This window comes from Malaya genurostris, chromosome 3, assembly GCF_030247185.1.
Source record: "Malaya genurostris strain Urasoe2022 chromosome 3, Malgen_1.1, whole genome shotgun sequence".
NCBI classification, from domain to species: Eukaryota; Metazoa; Arthropoda; class Insecta; order Diptera; family Culicidae; genus Malaya; species Malaya genurostris.
The window spans coordinates 36,996,133-37,016,007 of NC_080572.1; the positions used below are offsets into that span (position 1 = coordinate 36,996,133).

The 19,875-nt window shown below is 37.0% G+C and overlaps 1 protein-coding gene across 5 annotated transcripts in view; it reads left to right on the top strand.

Moving 5' to 3' along the window:
• LOC131436968 (uncharacterized) overlaps positions 1-19,875 on the top strand; it is a 193,077-nt gene that overhangs the window by 46,306 nt on the left and 126,896 nt on the right. For 4 of the 5 annotated variants that reach the window (XM_058605978.1, XM_058605981.1, XM_058605979.1 and 1 more), the window contains one exon: positions 1,043-2,523. In XM_058605978.1, the coding sequence (XP_058461961.1) occupies positions 2,355-2,523 (169 nt within the window). In that variant the 5' untranslated portion in view covers positions 1,043-2,354. The remainder of the gene's footprint in view (positions 1-1,042; positions 2,524-19,875) is intronic. The other variant, XM_058605982.1, reaches the window with a different exon arrangement.

Sequence of the window (19,875 nt, forward strand, 5' to 3'; positions counted from 1 at the left end):
GTTGGTTCTTCCCGTTACTTGAAGAGGAGGACTTGGACCCCATTTGGTTCCAAGAAGACGTCGCTCCAAGCCACACAGCCAACGCTACGATCGATCTTCTGCGCACAGTCTTCGAAGATCGAATTATCAGTCGAAATTCGGATATCGTTTGGCCGCCTCGGAGCTGTGATTTGACGCCGTTAGACTATTATCTTAGGATGGCTGTCAAAGATAAGTGTTATGTGGACAAGCCAGAGACAATTCAAGCCTTGAAGGACAACATTCGTACAGCCATAGCTGAAGTAAAGCTGCATACAATCGGAAATGTACTAGAAAACCGACAGTATGGCGTACTGCAAGGCCAGCCGAGGCAGCCATTTGAATGAAATTATATTCCACAATTAACCAGAAGGATTGTATTGATAATGAAAAAAAAAATTTTTTGAAATCGGATGAACCGTTTGTGTTTTATTCCACGTTTAAAAAAAAGTTTCATGGCGGACACGATTAATCGCGATCGGTAAAGTGAAATGGTGTTATTTTTTTTACATAGAGGACAGTAATGTCCTTCATGCAATGTGAGAATAAATCAGCTGACTATTGTTTACGATTCGATCTCAGCATTTTTCCAAAATGAGCACCGCGTACGCTTCGCGCTTCGAAGCATTTTTTTGTACTCGCACTCGAAAGGTACCAAAATCATCCCTCTGTATCAGTTCCGGAAGCAGTATAACGGTCCCTGAAGCTTAGGAAAGTCGATTCAATTAGCTCTGAGAATATTGAGTGAACATATTAAGTACGTGCACACAGAGCCTTTTTATGATTAAAACGAACTGAGTCGAATTATTAGGACACTAAGTCAGTTAGAAAACTGAACCATTTCGTCTGTGTTTGCATCAGATATTGTAAGTGCAAATGTAAATGATTTAACTGTCTATTACTTGAATAAATGCTAAAAATCTGTACACGTACTAACCTGTTACATGTATACAAGTACTCAAAATACGTCTGGAAGTCATGAAGCTGTTATTAATCATTAACCTCTTCTTACCGTTCGTTTCAGGGGAACCAGTAGCAATCATCCTTCAAATACAACATGTCAACATAAACAAGTCTTACGAATGCATATGTTACCCTCATGTCGCTAAGTACCGATAAAACAGTTTCAAAGCGTCTGTAGCGATTTCCGGGAAGCCTGGAACTTCTACTGTAAAACCCTGACCCGCCAAAATAAAAATTAATGAACGTAATTTAATTTGCTGGCGGGAATGGTGGCGAGGCGACAGCACAAAAACAGTACTTCAAAAGAAAAGAATTGGCTATTCAGGACCGAGAGTCACCGAAATATCATGCCGCAACAAATTACGGCAATTGATTGAAAAGATACGCACGAGCGAGCGGGTCGTACTTTACCATCCTCCCTTTGAATAGCTTGCAGTTTTAATGGAAAAACAATAGCCACTTTCTAGCAGGAGTGAAGTAGTTAAAAAAAAGCCGGTCAACATAAAAAAAACATAACCAGTACGGGAGTCGCAGACGTGAGTGGACGATGTGTATGAATAGCCCCAATTCAATGAACGAGACAGTTGGAGTGGTCGGAAGAGTGTCGATGCTCTAGTGAAGTTGGGCACAACGAGTGTTAGTTATATAATAAACATCCGTAGTAACCAGTGCTCGAACGAATCGTAAGTTTACCGGTGGTCCACCGAACGCCAACCAACCCCGATGTAGTGTTACGGCTAGGTGGCGAATGAATGAAAATGTATTAATTTGTTTGTGGAATGCGATGTATCAGGATGTGAACAAGTGTGTGTAAGCTGGATAAAAGCACAGATCAAGTATGTTGAAAATTTTTCCATAGGTTTGAATTTTAGACTGCAGATCAATACGTGAAGAACTAATTAAAAAGAAGTTAGTACTTTTGAAATCAAAATAGTACGACCACGGAACTGTGAATTGGATAAAGTAAGAATCGGTTTGTCGTACATTTGTATGTAGATAACGGAAAACCATTAGAGTAGAAATGGTTGAATATTGGCAAAAATAACTGATCCAATTCACTATTTAATGCACATGGAAATGAAAACGATGTATAGAATTTATTGTAACTCCCATATTGATTCAAATTGAAATTATTGCCAGATGCTCGTAGGCTGAAGAAAACGACCAATATTTGCCACCGTTACAATGTTTGTGGGTGTGCTTTTTGCTCAGTTGGACGAAACAATCTATTCACATCAAATCGGATTGGAATGAAACAAATCGAACACGTGTGTCTATAAACTCTGTCATTAAAATATCGGACAAGTCACGTTTCGAAACGATTGTTGTGAATTTGATCTGCAAAATAGGCACGGTGCTGTTGAGTTGCAACTATGGCACCGACATCGTGTGGCCCCGGGAGGCCACCACCCCCGATCGGACGGTTGAAGATCCGATCGATAGGACCGTTGCGAACGACACTGGTTAATTGGCTCTTACTGACAATGATGACGTTGCTGATGGTGAATCTTCGGGTCATCAATGCCGAGAAAACGAAAGCTTGTAAGTACAGTATTCTATGTATGTACTCATTTGTTTGTATATTTTTCGCCAATCAAGAGTAAACCACAGCATTTATTACAATAATAACTTGAAATTGGCGACCCTGAAACTAGAGATCAGTGGCAAAGATGTCAGGTAATTTTTTTTCAAAAATTTGTGATCGAAAAAAATTAGTCTGTGTAAAATCTGTGTCCACTTATTATAACATCATTGCAGCTCGGGACCATTTTCGCGAGCAAAAAAAAAACAAAGGTCTCAATACTCTCATATAATTCATGTTTTCATAACTTTTTTTAATGAATTTTTAATAAGAACATAAATGTTTGTTTGAGCATACACTAACATAACCTTTTCAATTTATAAAAAGTTTTGAGTTAAGTTTACAGGAATTCATCGTTTTCTTTTGCATTTTTCCTTGATTGTCAGATAGTTACTCTATTTAATGCCAAAATTTGAGCCAAATTGATCAACGGGATCATTTACTCTTGAAGTTGACTGATGTGAAAGTGATGTTTTTGCGTGTGCGCGTATATGTCAAACTAAAAATAATTTTTTTTTGTACAGTAACTGCTACATGCAATCAAAGCCCGATTCGATGATGGATATTCAAGGATGAAGTAATTAAGGTACCAGTGTATTGAGGGAAGTCTCTAGAAACAGTTTTATGATAATTTAGCAGCCAGATTTTGCCTATAAGCGCGCAAGGTTTATAGTTTGTTAACCTTGAATCGTCGACGACACATCAGTATTTGGTAGTTAGAGAGTTGATCAACATAAGGACTTGCACTGATATATTGCCGTCGTACCACAGTGTTATTCGTGCTAAAAACAAATGTTATCCTGGACACCAACGAATAGATGAAGCAAGAGCTGTTGTGGAACATCAGAGTTTATTAGATCACACTGTCAGCCGAGTAATTGAGGCTGATCAGGAAGATGTTGAGAAGCAAGTGTTACCAAATGTTTCTTCAGAAATTGGTTTCGACGATAGCTCGAGATATAGCGAGTAGAAGCAAAGTTTTAACTGGATATGAAAGTGTACAAATGAACATATTGTACAGTCAGTTAATAAAACCGATCTGGAACATAATACTGTCAGGTTTTTAAGTTGGTTTTACAAGCAGTAATATGAATGATTTTCACATTTGTTACAAAAATACATGAAATTACTTGTCTAACATATCCAACAAAAATAACCGTTCTGTAGCAATTGTGAATCATGCCAATTTTAACATTTTAGCAAATGTGTGTGACTAAAAGTTTCACTCAATTTTATCGGAGATGGCATAACCGATTTTCTCCATATAAGATTCAAATGAGATGTCTTAGGATTTCTTAAATACTTCTTGTTCTTAATCAGATCCTACTGGTGATTAGTGTAAAAATCTTAATTTCACATAAATTAATCGAGTTTATCGGATTTGCAGATTTTAATAGTCGAAGATCAAATGAATTTATTTTACCAGTATTCGGTTTTCGATCCCGGAAACATCACATCAAATGAAATGATTTACAACAGCTTATGTGAATTTAACTGACTTCGGCTACACATAAACAAAAAAAATTGTTTTCAGGGTTTATGTTGAACTGCTTGGTCACATAACAGTTCAACATAAACTGTTATGTACTGACGAGTCGAGGCGAAACATAAAGTATGTAAAAATGGTTATGTGCCCTATGCACAAAAACAGGTTAACCCCTAAAATGACCTTTATTTGTCGATTTTTCTCTCTTTGAAATTGTTTTATTGCTTACTGCACTTCATTGACTTAGATCCTGTACTCTCGATCGTAGTTTTTCTACTGCTTGGGATAAGCTACAATTCGAATGTAAATTGGTCGAGACTATTATTCATGGTATATTTTCATAGGACATTTTGGGTAAGCAGATAAATCACATTGATTGAAATGATGATGATTGAACATTCTGGCTGCACGGAATGTAATGTGTTCCCAATAGTAAAAAATGATCCTTCTATTTTCAATCTGGAATGCGTTGGTTTTTCGTTGGTGACATGCGCAATTTTAACTGAAATGGGTTTGAACATAAACAAGGTTATTTTGGTTAAAAGGATGCAATTAATTACTACTACTGGTAGTTTATGATGAAGAGTCTGAATGCTTATTTTAAAGAAAACGGTGGCTAGGATTTAGACTAGTGGTCGATATATGCTTACCAACCCAGTTTTGCGGTAGAACTGTGTCTACTACAATTCATTGTAGCAGAAATGGTAAAGGCGTATGCACGGATTGCATAAGAACGCAGGTAACTAAAAATCAATGAATATTATTTTCGTTAGGATAATTTCTGACATGAGTATATGAATTCATTCAGATTGTTCGGTTAGTTCAGAAAAGCTTGACTCAACGCTAACGTCGCATCTTCAACAACAATGCATTTGAACTTGATCATCAAAAGTATGGATAGAAAAAAGCGTGTTTTGTCGGTTGTGTCACGTATGCCAATATATCTCAGGAAACGGCAGTGACAGCCATTTGATCTTCGAACTTGATTCACAACCCAATAATAAGTTTCAAACGACCCTAAGTTTGTTACAATCGGTAAAGCCATCTTCAAAAAAATTAAGCTGAGAGAAAAATCTGAAATCGTACTCATATACACATACACACAGGCAGGGATGTCAGTTTCACAGATTAATCTGTGTTTCACAGATTTCCAATTTTCTGCACAGATTTTAAAAATGACACAGATTTTCACAGATTTCTGAAAATGATCACAGATTTTCACAGATTCTTGAATAAATAATAGATTTTGGAAATCGAGCACAGTTTAGCACCAAAAAATACAGAACGGTTGAGGAAAAAGGTACAGAGCGTGATGGTAGTGAGACCTTTTTTTTTGTTCACTAAATTGAATTCGATCTGCTATAATGGTACGGAAAATGGGTAGTGAAACCTTTTTTTTTTGCTCACCAAATTGATTTTTAACTGAATGCTATTGTGATACGGAAAACGGACACAGATTTTCACAGACAGGTTTGGGGTTTGATCACAGATTTTTGAAAAAATGACCTGGCATCCCTGCACACAGGCATTTTCTGATCCCGTCGAGCTGAGTCGAATAGAAGTGGAGAAAGTAGGTTGATGTCTCTTTGTTATGTAATTATCACTCACAAATGAACGGATTCTGTCGGACAATTTAATTCCTACAAGATGAAGACAAACTTGTCAAATTCTTAAAATCTTGTTCCTTCTGCAAAATGACACAATGTTTACACTTGCCTAGTGAAGAATCAGTAACTTTTCACTTCCTTCTTGTTAATTACTGTCAACTTTTCGCCTGCGAATTGTGCGCTGAGCAGTTATTTCATTATAACTTTCCTGTCTGTGGTGACGACCCTTTTCGCTGTAACTTTGCGAGTGAGATGACTACAGCACTCAGAATATACGATGACTACGTTCAAAACAAACGGCCCCGTTTTCGACTTTGTTTTGTTTCATCAATCTTTAATGAATCCATTTTCCGAGCGTCAAATAGAAAAGCTCTGATTGTTGACGTGAGCAGAACGGTTGTGGCTGCCTAATTACTTTTGCAATTAGTTTTATTATTCCTATGCAAAAAAAGATCACATCATAAAATTTTTTATTAGATTTTCTTCTTAAATTCAAAGATTCATTGCTTTGTTACGAGTTCTATTTTATCATATTTGTTTGTTAGATCTATATTTTTTATTTATTTAAATTTATTACCAATTTTCAGCGGCACAGAAACAAAAAACGATATAGTGATGTGAACGATTAAATAATATTGTAAAGAGCAAAACTAACAAATGAAAGACGAAAGGCAAAAATAGCTATCGCTGTTGACATTAAGCAGTATAAAGTTCGACCTTCGTTATAAGAACTTGAAACGATGTTGAAGGAGAAAATGCATTTTGATCTATAACACATGCATTTGCTTCCACTCAATAAAAAATAATATTGTATGCATTCAATTGCATGATAAGTTGAAAGCAAATGAATTCGCTGTAAACATGTCAGTGTCAGAATGGTATCATAGAAGTGCGTGTGCATGATTTGCCATCCTCCGCTTGCGATGATTTTATTCGAAGAACCATGTGGCAGCATAGATACACTCTTTCCATCTGAAAGGTAATGTGCCTGTGACTTTCGGACAGGAACCAAGGCTTCCATATAAATTGCCGGTCACCAATGACAATCAGCTGCCTTCATGTAAACATTCCCAAATATCTTTTATCCGGAAAGCCACGAGAAAAACTGAACATGGAGATGTTTATATCAAAAACCAATGCAGCTATTTTCTTATCAGTTTCAAATAATCCAAGTACTTCTGAGACAGAGCTTATAAGGTGTACAACTTTGCTTCCGCCGTTTTCCGATAGGTGGCTGTACCGTCTGAGGCTGGTTAAAATACATAGATGATAATGCCTTTAAAGTGAGTGTGTACAGTGCCTAACGAATTGTCATCGCCGTTTCAGTGACAGTTGTTCTTGTTTTCGTATTATTCACGCTTGAAAATGTCTGTTTATGTGCCCAATTTTCGCCATTTGCGGGAAGTTTTACTTTTCCGTTACAATTCGAAAAAAAAATGCAACTGAAGCGCATCGAATGCTTTCAGAAACTTACGGTGATGCTGCTCTGAGTGAAAGAACGTTTCTACGTTTTAAAAATGGCGATTTCGATGTCGAAGACAAACATGATGGTGGAAGAGAAAAAACCTTCGAAGATGAATAACAATTTACTACGAACTCTTAAAACCGGGTAAAATCATCACAGGATATCGCTACCGAACGCAACTGATGCACCTTAGTCGCGCGCTAAAAGAAAAGCGGCCACAGTATCAAGAGTGACATGGCAAAGTCATCCTCCAACACGACAATGCTCGGCCTCAAGTCGCAAAAGTGTCCAAAGGTACCTGGAAACGCTGAAATGGGAAGTCTTGCCCCACCCGCCGTATTCCCCAGATGTCGCCCCTTCTGACTTCCACCTATTCCGTTCGATGGCACACGGCCTGGCAGATCAACATTTTCAATCCTTCGAAGAGTTGGAAAAATGGATTGCTTCATGGATAGCGTTAAAAAAGGACTCCTTTTTTCGAGCCGGGATCCGAAAATTTCCGGAAAGATGGGAGAAAGTTGTCGCTACCGACGGACAATACTTTGAATAATACATCTGTAAGCACTTTTTCGCAATAAAGCTTAAAATTTTGGAAATGAACGGTGGAAGCAAAGTTGTACCCCTAATAGCAATAGTAATACACTCTCATCAACGAAACCATCACTTACATTCAATGTACAAGCTAACAACAAACGCAACGCCTGAAAAATAACCGTAACGTTTGGCCATAGTCCAACAAGATTGGAATAGTTTTCAGTGCAGTTTCGCAGCTTTTCTGTGCTCTGCATCGTCAACTTAATGACAGATAGAAATTTTCAACATTCTTCACCTTATATTTTCGGAAATGGAGGTCGAATCTGTCATAGTGATCTGTGGGAATATAAAATCTTCTATTTGAATGTAAGTTTGTTAAAATCGGTCGAACCGTCTTCGACAAATTGAAGTTAATATCATTTTGGAACCTTTTATCTCAATTTCCGATACTCCCGGAGCCGGAAACTGGGAACCGGTATTGCTGAAATGAGTTTATTATTCTTTCTACTAACAAGATCTACAAATTAGAATATTTTGATAGTCTATTTGGAAAAAAATCTCTCATTTTTGCGACGCCACTTTTAAAAATCGAATAAGAATTTTTGCACTCATCATTCTGTAATTCCGGAACCGGAAATTCAATTTAAAATGAAATTCAGGAATTTTCTATGAGATCTTAAGTTCTTTAATTTAACACTAAGTTTGTGAAAATCGGTCCAGCCATCACCGAGAAAAGATTTTCTAATCACCCTATAATTCTGGAACTCGGATTTGAATTTATGTTCGATGCAATAGGCCTAATCCTGTTCGAGAAAAGAAAGTACACATAAATGTTTTTCACATCTGCGGAAATAAACACACAGATATTTTGCGAGCCCGACGAACTGAGTGGAATGGTATATGAAAAACCCTTTTTAATCCACCTAGTTGTGTGATAATGTTTTTCTCCAGTCATTTCAACAGTTTCATTAACGTTTGAATTAAAAAAAAGATTTTTTTGGATGGCGATAGTTGCTTTTGATGAATTTCCCATGGAAGGTAACTATTTAAGCTTACTTGCAAAAAAAATCGGCGTCTTTGCGAGCGACCTTCCGGAAGTTAACCGGAATATTCGCCATGGCGGACGAAAACATGCATGTTCTTTCTTCGTTTTATTTATCAATTCCTCCTCAGTTTAATTGAATTTAATCTGATCAAGCAAAATACTTTAATGTATGACAAAAAACTCACAGTGTAATAAATATATTAAATGTTTATATCTTCTTATAAACAGAAATTCTAAGCTCTGTCTAAAGAACAAATCATTAATTTATAAACAAATTTTCAGACCAGGGATGCTTTATTCCAATTTGGTTGAGCGAATCAGATGTAATATCACATAATATTATAAGAAAATTCCGACAAAAATCAATTCGCTCTCTTATTAGTTAGAAAGTTAGTATATAAGTTCCTTTTTCCCATTTACAATTTTTGCTACACAAAAATCACAAAATTGAGGAAGCAAATGATGTCTTCATGGTAATAACCAAATCATGTATATAATAGGGCTGAAAAGTCACCACTTGTGGATGAACACCCAATTTACATCTTAATAATTTATTTTAACTCATATTCCAATTAATATTAATAAAAACTACAAGGATCAGCCCCTGGGGTTGTTCGAGCCATTGATGTGGAACAAGGCAACCAAAATTTCTAATGATCGATATTTTCAAATAATCGTCACACTTTTTAATCCGCAAATGCACGAGAGTCTGCTTAGATTGATCTTTATTAGGAACCAACACCGAACACGTGAACCCAGAATATAGACTATAAGGCTATTCGCAACGCGGTGATGGATATCTGTTCTAAAATGACATACTGTTGTATAATTTAAAACTGTCAAAAATAAAACTCGAGCTTGACGATCTCAACGGAAAGATTTAAAATCTAATTATATATTTCTGTTTCAAATCAGGAACAAACAAACTAAATTAATAATTTCGAAAAGGATATGAATATTTTTACAGATCATAGTGTGCTGGAGTGCTTCTAAATGAAACTGTATTATTCAGTGCAAAACATTTAACGCTTATATTGATAATTTCTGAAATGTCATTCGATACTTTGACATCTCGTCTCTCGGATTTCGTAACAGACGATTACGCAAAAAAAAATTAAAACAGTGTTCTATTCGTGTTTCAAATATTCATTAATTTAAAACAATTTCGTCGAGCAGTTTTATATCTGTTTTAAATTTGTACTCGAAAAAATAGAACTAAATCTCAGCGTCGTGATTGACATGTTTCAGTTGTAGATCAGTCCATATGAAATAAAACAGCGTTGCGAACAACCTAATAGTCGTGATTTGTATTTGTTTTGTAGCCGACGAAATTACACCAATAGCCCAAGTGTATGCAATTATATGTTTGTACATGCTTGCGATACGGATATCGATATTTAAGCTTCTCTTCGCCAAGCTTGTGTTCAAGTTTTGTACGCAAGCAGTTATTTTTATAGCGTTTCTCTACCATTACTATCCTTCTGCGATTTTGGTTGAAGCGATAAACTTTATCTCATCATCAATCGAGTTCATCTCATATAAATTAGAAATTAATCTTATGCACTCAAAATTTACCCTGGGGTAGTTTTCATTTTCTCAGGCGAAACGACATAACATGGAATTTCATCCGATCTTGCATGGCACCAGCATCGCAGTTAAAGCTTCAAATCGCACTTTTGTCTTGCTGTCTAGCAACAACCTACATCTAGCATACTACGCGTAGGACTGAAACGTTAGCTATAATTTTGCTTCTATTTATAGATTCGCGTGCTTCCAACAGCTTCGCTTTTGATTCGATTGACCAATCAGAGCGATGCTTTCCCTTTGATATATCGCTTACTCCTTCAAAATCGTCGACTATGGCAGGGAAATCCAGTATGCCGGCGATTTTTTGCAGACAAAATAGGACACTGCTAGCTATTCATCAACATTTCAATGATATACAATTAAAAATACATGGCTATGTACGTACGTTGAAATATTTCCATTCAAATGGTGACATAATATTAATAATTGTTACAAAATTGACTGAGCTGTAATTGTTCAAAACCTGACCACATTTCTACGTGTATTTTTCTTGAGTTTCTAGTTTGCACCCGTATATAGAAAACAAAAATGTGTTCCACATTAAAAAATTCCTCCTAAGTTTTCGCGACAAAATTGTTGAAGTAGATATTACGCTTCTGGTGGGGTAGATATTACGCAGTTCCCCCGTTGGGCGAGTTCAATATTCACCCGTTCCACCTCCTCGAACGATCGCTTCGAGTAGTGGACCGACGCCAGATCCGGCCAGAACACCTCGTGTCGAATTTGCTAAGGGATCCTAAGCTCATCACTTAATTTTTGAAAATCGATCCAACCGTCTCGAAGAATCTGCACATGTTTAAATTTTGCACATATCATCCTGAAATTCTGGAACCGGAAGTCGAATTGGGATAAAATTCAGGCATTTTGAATGGAACTACTTGCATTTGAATCTCAATTCGTTGAAATCGGCTCAGTCATCGTCGAGAAAAGTTAGTGAGCAAAAATGTTAAATAAACACATACACACAGATATAATGTGATATATATGAACAAAATCAATTGGTGTGAGACACTCGGCCCACCGGGCCTCGGTGGTTTGGACAGTGGTTACAAAGCCTTTCTGTACAGGAAGGCAACACATAAGGCTACACAGCAGGCTTGTCGGAATATATGTTACCTTTACATAATATTGTTTGCCAGTTTTACGGCTATACAACAACAGTGAAACAATAAGAATTACAGAACCAATGAAAGATGTATCACACAAAACATTACCGAGATGTACTTCTATTGATAAAGCAAAATGGCAGCTTCGAACGTACGCAGAGAAGCAAAATCCCAAGACGGTTTCAAAACAAAATTTTCCATTCCGGTGTGTAGGACGTCAATGATTTTGAGAAAAAGAAGAAAATTATGCGGGCAGCGAACGCAAACAGACACGGTGTCTTTTGAAATAGCGTTGGACCAGAGCTCGTTTGCATGGAAGCGTCAAAATGCTTCCATCCAGTCGTCACATGGCGAATGAGAAGATGGTCATGAAGAAATCAAAAGAAAACTCAAAATTAATTTTGCTTCGGATGCATTTTAATCTAATTTCCATTCGAAACCAATACTCTTTCCCTTGTTTGTCAGTCGCCATCGAAAACTTGGTCATCTTTGACCTTGTTGAATTTGATAAAAGTTGTAAAGAAATGCTTAATTGGAATATATTTGTAGCTTCGGTTGAAGAGTGCTCTATTAAATTTTTCAATTTGATGTAACAAAATTCGTAACCAATGTACTATTAATATTTAGTGTACACCAAATTCAACATTTTTAAGCTCTCAATTGAAAATGATCGAGCTCTATCGAAGTACAGATTCAGGAGTACGAAGAAGTATATACAGAGAAAGTGTAGATCTTTAAATCGCAATTAAGTCGCAAATGATTTTTTTCTATTCACCAGTTCGACAGTAATATAAAATTGTTCGTTCCGTGCAAGCGAATGTTCCAGTTCATGTGTTAGTTTGGCGGTACTGACTGGAACGGTTTTCGAGCATTACTTTCGTTCCAACTTGTTCAGCGAAAGAAAAATAAAACAGAGGAAACGCAATTCTCTGGGGTGTACGTAGGTTATATAGCTACAATATCTACCCATAGGGTGAATCTACATTACCATCATCGCTGGTGCTCGAAAAAAGTGGCATCCCGCAGCCAGCATCGAAGTTCGTGGTATTCTTTGCTGGTTGAAGAACACTCGGAATTACGAAAATTGAAGCGGCAGTATAGATGGAAAGCGAACAGAAAACTTCAAAAGGTACTGTTCTCTGCAAATGCAGGGAGCCGGCGGTGAAAATCTTGGATGGCTTTCCCTTAACTTCTGTTTCATTACTGGAGCGCTCGGAGAAATTCAAAAATAGAATGAAAGAAATAGCTGTTATAAAACGAAAAAGGTTTCCATGAGCGATTTAGAGTGGTATTCCACTGCGAGAAGGAATAATTTGCATCAGCGAATACACCACAGAACATTTCGCAGTTCGTTGGAGTAGGTTATTACGAGACAGAGAGGAATCTAAGGACTTGTTTGAATCGTGAGCTTAAATGTCTGATTGCGTGAATAGACATACCCATATGTTCCTTAATAGTTCAATGATTCAAAGATTATCTCACACTAGTCGTTGTTATTATAAAGTGATCATCTTTGGGAACGAATGGTGCTACGAGCTTCTACATTACGCCCCATTATAACTAGTGCATTGTGTCTGTATTCTATTTGCATTTACATATACAATCCTAAACGATATTTTTTCTAAATGCTCCTAAATAACTTACCAACGATTACGTCCGGATTTATTTCCTTTCCTTCTAGTGTCTTCATTTCCTACAACAAAAATATCGGAAGTGAATATGCAGTACCAATATTGGTATAGTGGAAAGTGCTTTTTCTCTTCTCACTACTCGGCTGTACTTCTTCGATCAATGGATCAATTTTCATACACATATTGCCTCATAAGCTTTCGTTATGTGTGCTACCATTTTCCATTTCCGTGCCTAGGTCTCTGCATTTGTCACTCTCTATTCGCTCTATCTTCCACATTCTCACTCCACACGTACGCCAGCAAGCTTTTCCGATTCACCGTCATTTTCGGATAATAAATTTGATTGATTATTCACAACTCGAGCCTCTCGAGCATCGCACCGAATTCACACACTATCGCGATCCAGAACGGATTCCAGTATCGTACGGCAGAGGTGTGGGTAAAACAGAAAATTTGTTCAGCTTGGCCCAACTTGTCTGCTATTTAAGTGTCGCGATAGTGTTTTTTTTCAATCGCCTGGAGGGATGTTCATCGCGTAATAATATTAACTTATCATTAAGAAACGAAATCATAATTATATCCTCAATATTCGTTTGTATATTAGCATTATTAGCATTTGAGATATATCCTCAATATTCGTTTGTATATACATTAAATTTCATTTTTTGTTGATTCCGAACGAATTGCTATATTACGAATCCACGTGAAATAGCTAATGCCAGTGTTACATATATTAAAGTAAAAATATTGGTATTCTTACTAGCCACATGAAGAACGTGCTATTAGAGCCATTACACTCTACTTCTTGCAAAATGAAAATCGATCCCAAGTAGCAAATGCAACTCGTTGAAACTTTCTAATGTTGTACAATTGTTAGTTATGTTAGTTATGCTAAGAAAAATTTTTCGAACATATTGAAATTGATGGTCCAACTTAACTCTAATACTAATTATATTAAAACCGTCATCCAGTACCACACCATCAAGTAGGAGTTAAACAGGTTTGATTCATATTGTATAGCTCTTCCAAACGCCACATCATCCTAAAAATGTTTTGAACGCGATATTCTGGACCCAGTTAGAAGTCCAGAGTAAATAAATCTGACAAAGCAAAGCAAAGCCTTGGTATTACATTCCTGTAGTGGAATTTGACCTTCTTTTTCAACAGATTTCGCAGCCGATTCAGAGTGTGAAGAACCAGGCTGGTGCACTACGAATCCTTCCAGGTTGGGGCTCGAACATAGTACAACTGGTTTGTTAGACCAGTGCCCTATGCACTGAACCGCCAACCCGGGGTGACCCCATGTAATTTTTACTAAAAATCATCAATGGTAGTCTGAAACTTTTTTGAGCGGTAATTTATCCATTGTTAATTTTCAACGAATGGTTTTCGGATGATCGGATGACTTGTAAAAGTTTCATAAGTTGTTTTTTGCATGATTTTGTTGAGTGCATTTATCTGCTTATCAAATGAATCGGAATAATAAAGAGAAGTTTTCTTTGGCGAAACATTTTTTTCTTGTATATCCTTACCGCAAGAATTATTAACGAACACCATAAAAGAAATTTGGTGTGTAGGTCCATAGTCAGCAAATTTTACTTCAAACAAAATGCTAGCTACATTATGTAATCAGTAGTCTAGCACGTATCCAGTGTCTTGTACTACATCACAATTATTGTATGCTTTGATGTATACAGGATCCCAAATAAAATTGTTACCGGGAGAGAGATGGATCTGAACTGGAAACCCTATGCTTCCAAGAATTGTTTCTATTTAAAAACTTTAGTGATACAAGAGAAGCCATAAATTCAATCTCAATTTTCTTTTAATAAGCTGTGTCAATTTTACATGCACACATTCGAGTAATGCTTTATGTTTCATTATTACATATTTATTTAGATTTATGTTTCGTAGTGTACATGTCGGTTTGCATTTGTTTACTGTGGCATATCTCGATCGCAAAGTGCATTCATTTTTTTCATATCTATCTACACTGCATAATTCAAACCACAGAGATGCTTATGTTATCGTCAAGGCATTCGTATACAGCTATATACAGTTGGGTTTCTTCGGTAACCTAGCAAGACTGAAAATGACAGCACAGCGAGTCATTCGTATAGATTGTATTTCGGATCTGAGATGCTACGACGATTCCATTTTGCTGTTTTTCATATTTTTTTTCTAAAATGTGACGTATCACAATGAATTGTCTGCATGGTTCAGAACTGGATGGTAGATCTGTAGAATAATTTAGTGAAACATATCGTATGTCGTTGAATAAGATATCCATATAGGATTATGGCACTAAAAAGAAAGGTAGTTGTTTTCGTGGAAATGTGAGCTATAACTTTTGGATAATCTAAAAAATACTAACTTTGCTTGCAAATAGAATGATACGAGCAATTTTGAAAACTCGTGTAAATACTAGAAATTTTGTCATGAAACGAGTTACTTTACTATTGGGTTTCTTTTTCAAAATTAGCCATATGGAAGAATGGGCAGCACTTAATCGTGAATATCTCGACTTGTATTAATGGCAGCAACATAATTCTTTCACTATTTCACAAAAAATATGATCAGGAATTTAGGATAATATTTTGAACAGTGTGAGATAACGACAAACAACTCAAAAATAAAGATTTCTCAAAATTTGACAACTACGCGGAAGACTCTTTACTTTCGCTTGTGTTTTTCGCGCAAGGATGACGATTTTGGGGTTGTCAGGCAAATATCTTCAACTAAACGTTATAAAAGAGGATCCATGGTCGAAAAACGATAATTTCTTGTTGTGCGTTGGATGGAAGCAGACGTCGGGGCAAGAAGACGCATCCAAACAGCGGCATCGGAGAGCGCACCTTCTGCGTGGTTAAAAACATAAAACGCTCAGGTCGTAGTTCTCATTTGCCTTCCAGTCGTCAAGGCGAGAAGACGCATTAAACTAGTTTGGCATCATTTGGCACTGCGAGCGGATGTCTTGCGCTTTGTACGCAAAGCTAGTTTCAACTCAAACAAGAGCGATTGCATCATGGAAGCTTCTGGTCATTTGCATTGGAGAGAAAGAAAACGAAAAGTGGACAACACTATATAGTTCAGCCGTTCTAAAGGCTCGAAATGTTATCTAAAGAACTATTTAGATTACTTCTTTGCAAATCGAAGGTAAAAATCATCAGTTTAGTGAAAATCCTAAATAATTTGATTTGCTTCGTGCACTTTTCTCTGTGCGAAAATCGTTCGAGAAAAATGTTCCGAACTGTGCTAAATATCGCAGAGAATTGCACAATTTGGTCCTTCTAAAAGGCAGAAATGTATCCTGTACAGCATCTTGATAGTTTCTTTTAATGAAATATGCAAATCCGAAATGAGACAATCGACGTCATAAAAATTCTAGTAGTGAAAAGGGGGAAAGTTTCGCAATTCACACAATCGATCAACTATCAATTCGAATTCGAAAGTATAAAGAAATCCTGTCAGTTTTATTCGTATTCACGACATTCAGTTATGTCTCTGACATTAACATCCGTACTTTTTTATGTGATTTATGTTTGCGATTTAAGCCCCAAATTCATGTGAATCAGTTCAGAGGGTTTCGCTTTTTCTTTCGCAACCAAAATTTAATAATTGATGAAGAATCGGTTGAGTAAAATTTTACAAAACGCGTTAAAATACCTCATAGAACAGAAGAACAACATTTTGTAGTTATCATGTATTGTCTTCTATTAGTCGAATCAGCATTACAGTAAATATCATGTAAGGAGAACAAGAAATTATGCAATGCAGTTAATTTACTATAAATACTTTCAATTAATAATAACCAAATTTGAGAGATGGTTTTATACATGTATTGAACTCATGTCATGACAGCTTCGTTTCACACTCCATACTACCTTGATCAAAGAGTTCCCGGAATCGTCGCTCTCAATCACCCGATTAGATTTTTTATTTTTTTTTAGGTTGCCACATCGGTGAAGAAATCAAACTTTAACAAATCGTCGAATCAGTCATTCAATATCCTTTGCTGAAGTGCTTGAAAGTATATTTGGTACTCTGACCAGACGATTCTGCCTTTTGTTCTACAGAGTTATTCTATCCGGACGTTTAGAAACTAGAAACTGCGCTAAAATATGTTCATAGTGCGAAGAAGGGTGCAAAAAAGTGTCATGATTATATTCACTATAATTTCAATAGTGTTGAGTTCGAACTTACAATACATCAGTGCCGCTTTCACGTATTAATGGGCCCGGGGGCAAGATTTTTTTGTTTGTCCCAAGCTAACTGAATGTCGTTTTTTGCTCGGTTGGTCCTGCTCGGCCCCCCTAAGACCGTGGGCCCAAGGCACTTGCCCGCACTGCCCCTATGTAAAATCGGCCCTGCAATACATAGTTTGCTCGAAGATAATTACATAACACATTATTAATTTATTCACTAACTGTTCAGAGTGCAAAATAAACTAAAAACCAAAATGACGTGCAACATGGTTTCTTTTTGCAATTTAATTCGGTACTCTTTACTAAACAGTTTGCTAACGTTCGATAAATTGCTCATCGTTCGACATTCGTTTTTTTTCCAATTCACCTAATATTTTCAGAGTGGTGACTGTTCGGTAGACAATTACCAAACTTTCGGAATGTGTGTTTCAAACAAATGAGTTTGGGTAATGAAACATGCTTGAGATGTTTAATCGGTTCTTTTGGTCGAAATGATGAACTTTTCAGTAAAAATTTTATCGAACTGAAAATCCAAAATTAAGTGTGTAAGCGGAACAGTAGTTTCAAAATTGTGTTCTTTCTTCCGTTTACCCTTTCAGTCATTTTCAGTTCTATCGCATACTGTGCAGTGTCGATATTCAACCGCAGCTTTGAGAATCGATAATAACAGAAAACGATTCACAATGATTTTTACCTGTTGGTACTCGAATCCGTAGTGGTTTAGGTTTCCAAAGAGGTTCTGGAATGCAATTACTGATATTTATCATATTTAAGACACCCTTTATAGCCAAGCGTAACATATTTTCAATACAACGATGAAATAATGAGAATTGAAATTCGGCTGATTCTCCCTGCAGACGTTAGTTTAGGTTTGTCTTGTCTTAGAGGAAAGAATTACGTTGGCAATTATACTCACTCTTTTTTTCAATGAGAAACGAAAATACTTCGTCTCTCCTCGTTTATTCTGGCGTCGGTCATTTACGAATGAGACAGTAAAATAACAAATATGTAGACAAACACGAGAAAAGGTCCTAAGTGCAAATGAGAGTTTCTCTTTGTTTACTTTCTCTTCCGATTATTACGGTCCTATCGCTAATCCCTCTCTCTAACTGTTTACATAAAATAACGACTGAATCCATCGACTTTCGGTCTGTAGTTAGGAAATTGTTGGAAAATACAGGAATATACCGTAATAATTGAAAGAGTAAGTAAACAAAGAGAATCTCTCATTTGCACTTGAGATCTGTTCTAATGTTCATCGAGATGTGAGGATGTTGGATCGGATTCTTTTATTTAGAATGAGTGCCAATTTTAAACTTTGTTATCTACTACTTTTTGTCACCTTCCCGGGAAAGCTCGAATATCGCGTTGAAAAAATTCTATTCTTTAGATTCGACGATCCAATTTACGGGTCATTTCGTAGTTTTCGAAGCGCTGCTCTGACAAACCATGCGTCATGAATGGTTTGGTGAATATGACGTGTCGGGCAGAACTTCTAATTTCGGCGTTTCCAAATAATTTCTCACGACTTTCTAAACGTTGGGTTTTGCATTGTCATGATGCGAAATTATTTTGTTTGGACGATCTTTATATTGCGGATGCTTTTTTTGAATTGCTCAATTCGAACGCATCGACTGTCGTCTGTACACGTCGTCATTGAATGTTTCACCCGGTTAGATCAGTTTATAATAATGAATAACTTCCAGTAAATTCCACGAAATGCTTTCGGCTGTCCGGAACGTTCCTTGTTTTCCAAGTTAAAATTTTCAATTTTGAACCGCGCAAACCACTTTGTATGCTCAGTGCGAGCAGGTTTACATGTACTTCATAGTAATAAAGTAAATTTACAAATTGAGAATCACATTGGAGGACGGGGCAGTGGAGGTTAAGCTCTTCGATCTCTCTGAAGATGTGACGAACGAAGAAATAATAAAATTGCTGCAAGCATACGGCGATGTCTTTTCGATCAACGATATTCTATGGCATGAAAAGCATAATTTTGGAGGCATTCCAACCGGTGTTAGAGTGGCAAAAATGATTGTCAAAACAAACATTCCGTCATATGTCGCTATTCACGGCGAAATCACGGCCCTATCATATTACGGTCAACACCAAACGTGCCGACATTGTAACGAATCAGTCCATAGCGGGATTTCCTGCATACAAAACAAAAAACTCTTGGTTCAAAAACTAGAGGCCGATCAGAGTAACACATCATAAGCGAACGCCGTCAAAGAGTTGGTTTGACCAAAAACGACCCACCGCAAACCCACACAAGTGAACATTTCCAGCAAGCCTCCCGTCTCCCGGCTTTCACCGATGGTAACTCCAACACAGTTACAACAGCATCAACCACAGACCAGGAGGAACAATGACAAATCAGCACCGCAAAATACTGAAATCGAGTCGCTTGCAGACCGAAATCTTAGCACCACAGCCTTTAGAATACCTCACAAACCATTATCGAGCAGCGGAGACGAGGCCCATAAACCGGCACCAACCGAACGGAAAAATGTTGTTGACGAATCCAACAGATCCACAACTTCCACAAGCAGCCGACGATCACTCCGTCGGCCACCGGGGAAAAACCAAAACAAGACAGTGACGAGTCGATGGAAGAAAACTGCGTACTTTTATGGAGCACAC